Source organism: Nycticebus coucang, chromosome 20 (assembly GCF_027406575.1).
Source record: "Nycticebus coucang isolate mNycCou1 chromosome 20, mNycCou1.pri, whole genome shotgun sequence".
NCBI classification, from domain to species: Eukaryota; Metazoa; Chordata; class Mammalia; order Primates; family Lorisidae; genus Nycticebus; species Nycticebus coucang.
In genome coordinates this window covers 19,224,780-19,232,988 of record NC_069799.1, presented here as the reverse complement: position 1 = coordinate 19,232,988, position 8,209 = coordinate 19,224,780, and the positions used below count along the sequence as shown (strand labels likewise).

At 45.0% G+C, this 8,209-nt stretch overlaps 1 protein-coding gene across 1 annotated transcript; it reads right to left on the bottom strand.

Annotated features, from left to right (window-relative positions):
* Positions 1 to 455: 455 nt before the first annotated feature.
* LOC128572837 (dnaJ homolog subfamily B member 6-like) lies at positions 456 to 1,541 on the bottom strand. Its single transcript, XM_053572937.1, has one exon. It carries the CDS (start codon positions 1,539 to 1,541, stop codon positions 801 to 803), a length of 741 nt encoding a protein of 246 aa, XP_053428912.1. The 3' UTR covers positions 456 to 800.
* Between the last annotated feature and the right edge of the window lie 6,668 nt (positions 1,542 to 8,209).

Here is an 8,209-nt window from a genome sequence, read left to right as displayed (position 1 = left end):
ATCAGCATGCCTAAGACTTTATGCACAAGGGTTTGCATTCTTATTGTGCACAGAAAGAAGCAAGGAAATAATTTTCTGGTAGCAACCAAAATAGCCTATGTCAAAAGACACTAAATGTCAATGAATTTCTTGAAGCATTAGGAGTTTATCAGGAAAGAATGCACCAAAGACATTCGCATTTATTTTTTTTTTAAAGCAAATGACAAAGACCCAGTATACCATCTTTACTTTTTAAACCTAAGCTTAACATTACATATTTAAACAACTGTCAAAACTTACTAAGATGCCAGAATTCATGCACAGCTAGAAAACATCCTTATAGTAAACCAGAAATGTTTTACCATTAATGTGTTAATATCTTTCACTACTAAATACTTAAAAAAACCGAAATTATTTCTGTAGAAGGTTCATCCTGCGGTGCTAACTTTACAGCAGGCTGACGCTACTTGGCTCACGTTTCAGACACAATGGAAAAGCAGGTCCATGCTGGTGTTAGTGCACACTCTGTTCTACCACTACTGAGGAGTCGGGGCTCACCTGGAGTACGTTTAATAAAAAAGCAAAGTTCATACAGAAATTTACAACAATTTTAAAGACAAATAAATGGTCCTATTATGTGGTCCCAACAATAAACTCAAAAGTCTATGACAAATATGGCTCCAATGAGCTGTTTATAAATACTCAGATTAGGTACAGTGATACTGAAAGTCGAGTTTGTTTGAAATCTTCAAAAAAAGTTCCTGTTAATCCTCAAATGGTGCTTGTTACAGTTAACATTTCTGTTAAACGCGTGCATTGAGTCACTTGTTATCCAAGCGCGGCTGCTCCTTACCATTTATTGTCGGGGACTTGAGCTGCCCGTCTTCCTCAACTTCCACTCTTTCTTGACCATTCTCCACGATTCTCTTTGTAGTGATCTTTCTGCCATTAACTATTTTTGTAGAAGTCGATACAGACTTGAAGTTGCCCATCCCACTACCACCAAATGATGTGGAAGAGAATGAAGTGAGACCCCCGTGATCTAGCCACCCAAATGAAGAAAATCCTGCAGGAAATCCCACAGAAAATCCTGTATTAAAAGAAGAAAGTCCACTTCCAAAAGGTGGAAATCCACTGAAGCCAGAGAAAGACGACCCTGTTCCTCGGTTTCTGCTTTCTCGGAGACCGCTCTGATTCCCAGTAAAGTCCTCAAATGGGTCTTCAAAGAAGTCAAATCTAAAGGGGTCCCTTCCACCAAAAAATTCCCTGAAGACATCCTCGGGATTACGGAATGTGAAGCCATAATCAAATGGATTGTCAAAATGACTTCCACCTCCTCCACCATTTAATCCTTCTTTGCCATATTTGTCATAGATGTCCCGCTTTTTAGGATCTGACAACACCTCATATGCCTTAGCTACTTGTTTGAATTTTCTCTCTGCTTCTTTATTCTCAGGGTTTTTATCTGGGTGCCACTTTAGTGCCAGTTTTCGGTACGCCTTTTTAATATCTTCGGCTGAAGCATGTCTCTGCACGCCTAAAACATCATAGTAATCCACCATGTTTTAAATAATTGTTGGAACAGGTCCAAGGACACGGACGACTGAGGCGGGAAGGAGGGAGGGGGCGGCGGTCGAGGGCTCCACGCGGCTCCAGCACGGCTGCGCTGGTGGTGGTGGATGGTCCTCGCGCTTTCCTCAGCATTAGGAGTTTAAAGCAAGGGGACATTTCTGTAAAAGCTCACTATTGAACACCTCTTTCATAGAGAGAAGTTCAGAGGTTTGTCATTTCTGTAGCTCTAAACATGCCTCCTTGGTAAAGAATAACTAGACCAAAAAGTCTACAAATATCTCATCTTTCTTTTGGGTACCAGGAGACACAGGAATTGGAATGGGGTATTCACTGCATTTGCCTTTGAACATGAAGCAGAAACAGAAATCTCATGCAGAGAACATTGTAACTAAGGTTGTTTGCATGTCCCCCAACTCCCTCTCTGAGCTTTCTACTCACTGTCCTGCTATAGGGCAACAGAAACCTACTTTGGACCACTAAAGCTCTAGGCTCATTGCACTTTGAACACTTGAGTCAGCAAACTCGAGGGCAAATTCATTTGTCTATTTACTCAAAAGAAATGGAGATGAGCTGTTGCTAATCCTAATAAGCATCTCTATCCCAAAGTTGAAATGGCATATCACTTTCCTAGAGATAGGAGAAAACACTTCTAAAATTAGTAGTCATCATCCTGTAGATAGCTACAAGAATCAAAGTCAGAAAATATGAAGCCAGATAGAGAAACTGAGCTTTGGAGTGTTGTCTGTACCTCCCAGCCACCTTCAGTTGCAGAAGTCTCTCATGGAGAGAGGGGTTGAGGAAAAGGTGGGAAGGTGGGCAGTGGAGTCCAGCCTGACACTCAGTGACATGCTCAATCAACTAGGTCTCATTCTCCTTCTTTACTGTAGGCATGTCTGGAGGGACCATCTCTGAGCTGCCCTGCCCTGTCTACTTGGTCCTCATGTCTAGAGGCCAAAAGCCACCCACTGTAAATGCCCATATGACTACCTCACACACTACTTGAGGCTTTTCTTAACTTCTGGCTACAGAGGCAAGCCTGGCCAGCAACAGGGAAAAAATTGGAAGTGCCTTAGAGTTCATGTCTAGGGTTCAAGTTGGCCTCCTCCATGATGGGTGGTGATTTGTCTGGCAAATGGAGTGTTCTCATCTCTCAGTGGGGTAACTCTCCTAGAGTCCCTCAAATCTCAAGCTGCCCACGGGGCTTGACAGCACAGACATTGCTGGCCTCTTTCCCTTTCTGATGATAAGTTATTGGTCACATGAGGTCAATCTGAATGACTTGAATTTTTAACTGTAGTAGAATATATAGCTTTAGGGGAAGGAGAAGTGAGATTTAAGCTAGAAACACTTTGTAGTAATAAGAAACAAAGGTAAAATTTCGGTAATGTAACACATTGGTGATAAGGACATGGGGAAGGGATTTGACTCTCCTGACTATGATAGATAACTAGATGAGAACATCAGTCTCTGCACTTGTGGTGCAAAAAGCCGTGAGATTACATTTACAAGAAGCCACAGGAGAAGGCAGTCAAGGAGCGAACGTATATTCTTTCAAGGACTGGCTCGCTTTGACTCTTGATTCTCCTGCTTGCAGGGCCTCTGATCAAGGCACTCTTAAGAAGACTGCTAAGATTTATTTTCTTACTAAAGTGGTTTCTCTCCTTCAAAGACTGTTTCTCTCTTTTTCCCTTCTGCTAAGGCAAATAGCCCTCAGGCACCTAAGGGTCATTGTTGCCCAGCAAGACAGCACAGTGGTCTGGTGTGCATCAGGACAATAGATAAGATGGGGCCAGAGACCTGGCCAGTCCCGGGCCCTGACACTTATCTGCAGTTCTGCTTCCCAAGAATCCACCATAAGAGCAGGACAAGCAGAATTCCACCAAAGCAGATGCCTTCACCTGACAAGATCAATGCCTGATTTTGTCTAACGCACAGCAGAACCACACCCAAGTGGTTCATGGCATGTTGTGTTTGCTGCATGGCTCAAGACTCTCAGTACCAGGAGAGAGCTCTATTTAAAGGACGCACAGTGATGCCCTGACAATAGTCCCCATCCACCTGGGCCCCTATCAAACTGCTGCTTCCATACTGCCAACCTGCCTCTTCCACATAAATATGTCAAGAGTGACTCATCTCTAAAACACAATATCTGCATCCTGGAGATGTTGTGTGACCTTTCACATCATTTCCCTCCCAAAGTTAATATCTATGATGGATGCAATATATTCAAATGTGTAAATCTGTCTGAATGATTCAAATGATGAATTATTGGCAGCTAATGGAACCCAAGTGCAGAGATGAAGAGAGTTTTCTTATCAGTCCATCATTTTTTATCATTCCAGTTGGAATGTTGGTATTGATTAGAATATAATGTGCTACAGAAGCCAACGTAAATCTAAACTCTATTAGATTAACAAGAACATTCAACTAACAAAATGGCAATATGGAGAAAAGGGCTCTGTGTTGGTCATTGGTAATATTTTAGCCATAAATATGGGGAACCTGAAATTGGGATGTGACAGGTGGCAGCACTGGGGGCACTGAGGCTTCAGCCAGATGACAAAGAAAGTATTGCTGTAGCTTCTTGGATTGAGTCAAATTTGCCATCATTTTCATTTTAAACTTGCCAGGATGACCAGGAGCTGTGTTGGTGGTTGGGATGCCAGTGTCCTGTCAGGTGTGGAGACTAAGATCGGAGTCAGCTCCTAAAAGACAAAGAAAACACATTTTGTGGATTCAGGGCACCGCTAAGGGGCATCTGGAATTGTCCCAGCTAGAAAACAGCTGATATCTGAAAGTGAGCAGGAGTCTGGGAAGAGGAAGGCAAAGAGAAACATGATGAAAGGAAGGTAATGTCACAATGTCATGCATGTAACTGTGGGGCCAGGTGAAATACCCCAGATTCCTTGGGTCTGATCCACATGGTTCCCATGAGGCTCCCCAGAAGGACTGAGTAAGCTGCTGTGAGATTCCCCTGTGTTCCCTGTCTCATATCCCCAGGCTCCTTTCTGCTTCCTGGGATTTTCTCCCCTCCCCCCAAAAGATTGCCTATGCCCAAATCCTTATCTCAGGATCTGATTCTAGAGGAATCCAGGAACTAAATCTAAAGTCACAGAACTTGTAAGTGGTAGCAAGTGGTAGTAAGTGTTGTGTGTGTGTGTGTGTGTGTGTTTGTGTTTTAACCAGAGCTTCTCATCAACCTCTCATGTTCTTATTGACAGATTCTTGAGCTAGGAATGGACAGAAACCAGATTAAAACATCATTATAAACAAGGAGGAAGTTCGGAAGCTGGGCTTTCAGATTTGACCTTGTTTTCTGTATGGATCCTAAAATGCACTTTTCTGTAGAAGTAATGCCCGTGTGTTTAATGTGAGGCCAGGCTAAGCTCTCAAAACTCTTCTTGCATCTTCTTTGTGTTCACCAATTTACTAGTTTATGTGCATGTATTATTATATAAAATTGTTCATTTGAACACACAAACCTGGGAATGCCCAGGACACAGAGGGTGGTGGAAGCCTTGGGGATGACCTGAGTTTCTACATCATCAACACAGTCTGGGGTCTCCCAATACACAATACACAGAAGAGGATGCACCATTGGCAATCACTTGTCAGAAGTTCTGAGTTACAATAAAAAAACGGAAGTTAATTACTCTGTCCTGGTTTAGTTTCTCTGGCCAAGTAATCTATTAGGTTTTTATTGTGGGGGGAAAAAATGAACCCTAGGCTGGGAATGAGGTGACCAAGTGAATATCTGCATGGCCCTAGAGGGTAGCACAGCCTTGGCTGATTGGGGGAGGTGTCCCAGGGTGTTGAGAAATACCCCTGGGAACCCAAATGCTGACTGGACCCATAAGAATACCTCTGACAAGGGACTTTCTGGGTTGATTATTAGCAGGCCCACCTTCATCCTAGAGGCCCAGATCCTCCTAGCAGCCCTTTTAGGGACATCAACCCAGACAATTGCTCTGAGGAAGCTCACCAACTGAGGCCTTTGGCAACATGTGGAGGTTGAAGAACACATTTTGGAATTGAGACCCATTGAGATGATGACATTTGTTCATCACTTCCTCAATTGGCTACTGTTTATATCTAAAATCCCTTCATGAGATGCCACAGGTGCTACACACATGAATTACATACATCCCAAGGTAACTGTGAACCGCCCACCTCCTGCTAACTCTGGATGCTGAGGAAGAGCCACCTCTCTGCAAGATGAGTCCAGGCCCCTGCAGTGCTTGGGGTCTCCACTCTGCCCCTTCCTTTTCTTCTCCAATCATCTGTGCTCTGCCCCGTGTAACCCCAGAGCCACGTGGATGAGGCTGTCATCTTCATAGCATGGTCACTATCTTTCTCCAGTGCTGTTCCTTGTCTTTGCCTCCACCCCTTCATACCCTCTGCATCCTCTCCAGCCTCTTGGACCAGGTAAGCCTCTTTTAGGGATCAGAGAAAGCTGCTCCCAGTTGGGAAGGCCTCATTTATGTCACAGGCATCTCATAACTTCCTCTAGGACTTAGATTGACCCTATCCCCAACAACAGGCTTGAGCATGTCATGGGGACCCTGCATAATGAATTGTAGTCACCCAGGTACTTGTCTGCCTAACCCACGGCCATCTCCTGGCAGAAAGTAATAAGGATTTGTCCATCCTTGCCCTGTTGGGATCTGTCATGGGCCTGTCATGCATGTGCACTAATTGAGCATGTAAATAAATGATCAAAGGAGAGGGTGAGTAGAAGGGAATGGTCTTAGGGGAGTCTGAGGCTGGAACCTAAGGATGGGCAGGATCGGATGGGGAAAGAATGTAGGACAGAAGTGCAGGATGGTCCTGGCCCTGCAATGGGAAATTGTCCATTCATCTCAGAAAATGAGATGTGTACCTTCTGTATGCTGGTGCTGTCACAGCCTCCCTTGAAGAGACATAGCAGACAGGTAGACACTGCCTGTACTTACTCCTGTGCTGCTGGCACCAAATCTAGGAATAGATCTTGCCTTTGTGGACAGGGGAACAGATCAGCCAGAGGTTGAAAATGCCTCTCCCAACAAAACCAAACAAAACTCTTTTTGAATCTCAGAGTGAAAAATTCATTAGCTGGTATCTGTCTCCCCAGAATCTCACTGTCAAACCTGGCAGAGCCTAGAAGTTAAAACAGCAGATGAAATAATAGCCAGTGTTCAGTAGTTGCTTACTGTGTGCCAGGCGCCCTGTGAAGAGCATTCTTTGGATGGATTTTCTCATTCAATCCACATGGCTATCCCTACTCAAGAATAATAATTACAACCACCAATTTCACAGGCAGAACACTTCAGCCCAAAGGCAAGCTGGAGCTTCCCAAGCTCTCATAGGTTATAGAGGCAGAAGACAGGATTTGAACCCAGGCAGCTTGACCCCAGTGCATGCACTAACCTTCCCTCCTTATGCCATCCATAGAATCCCTCCAGCCTTGTTCTAGGAAGGAACTGGAGCCTAGAGGGATAACAAGTGAGGCTTGTAAATATGAGGCTTCCCTCTGACACAGGGTATTACTGAGACCATATCAGGCCTCAGGCTAACATGCCCTTGTGTATTGGGACCATCTTTTCCAACCTGAACAAAATGAGCAGAGAGGGACTGGCTGGTTTGGAAAGGCATGGATCTGTGTGACTCTGTACACAGCTCTTTTACCCGTAGTCTTCTCCTCCCTCCTGTGAAAAGAAGGAACATGGGGGCGGAGGCAGGATCTCTGACTGGAGCTGGCTTTCCACAGAGGCTACCATCCCGAAGGAGAGTTAAAGGGCAGAAGTTTAGCAAGTAAGCTGATGGTTTGGAGCTAAGGCAAGAGAGAAAGTTTAAGAACACACACCAACTCTGCTGAGGTGAGCTATGACCCAAAGGAAACAAACAATAGGTACAAAATCCATCACCAAACGGATGGAAGTCCCCTCTCCCACGAGAACAGCTCCTAGTGTACTCTATACAAACAAGTGAGCAGAGTTCAGATATCCTCCTTTTGTATCACACAGGAGAGACCCGCCAAAAACCAGAACTCCTTCCCCTACTAGTGTGCCATGGCACTTTCCCACCAGGCATAAAACTGTATAAAGCTGTATATATTCTTGCGCAGCACCTGTGGGTCAAAAGAGTAGGGCATAGGCCCCATATGCCGGAGGTGGTGGGTTTAAACCCAGCCCCAGCCAAAAACTGCAAAAAAAAAAACCACAAAAAACAAAACACCCAAAACTGTATATATTCTCTACCTGCAATTCTGAATTCCCAGCACTCTCACCTGGAGGTCTGGAAGCCTGTACCCCATGGAGTCCAGATTCTTGGGTATTTTCTAGAGAGGCGCGGGCTGTTGCTGGTCTGTGCTGATTCTGTGGCACAGGAGTAAGGAGAAGATATTGAACTGAGGGAACCATACGGGAGAGGGAGAGGCGGTGCCCCGTGGCACAGAGCAGCAGTGGCAGCAGCGAGAACAATGGGGATTACACCCCTGGGGATATTTAGTAGAGACACTCCCTGCCTCTCTGGATAACCAGCAAAAGCCAGGCATCTTTCCAGTGGCAGCCACTGGTGGAACAGATCTCAGATGGAAACGCAGGCCCCCAGGAGTAATGGGTATGCCTGAGGCAGTACCTGCCTAGGTGGGGACAGAGACTAGAATATGCATGCAGAGATA

What these genes read in the sequence shown, in the direction of transcription:
- LOC128572837 (XM_053572937.1), bottom strand. Translation starts at nt 1,541, where the DNA reads ATGGTGGATTACTATGATGTTTTAGGCGTGCAGAGACATGCTTCAGCC.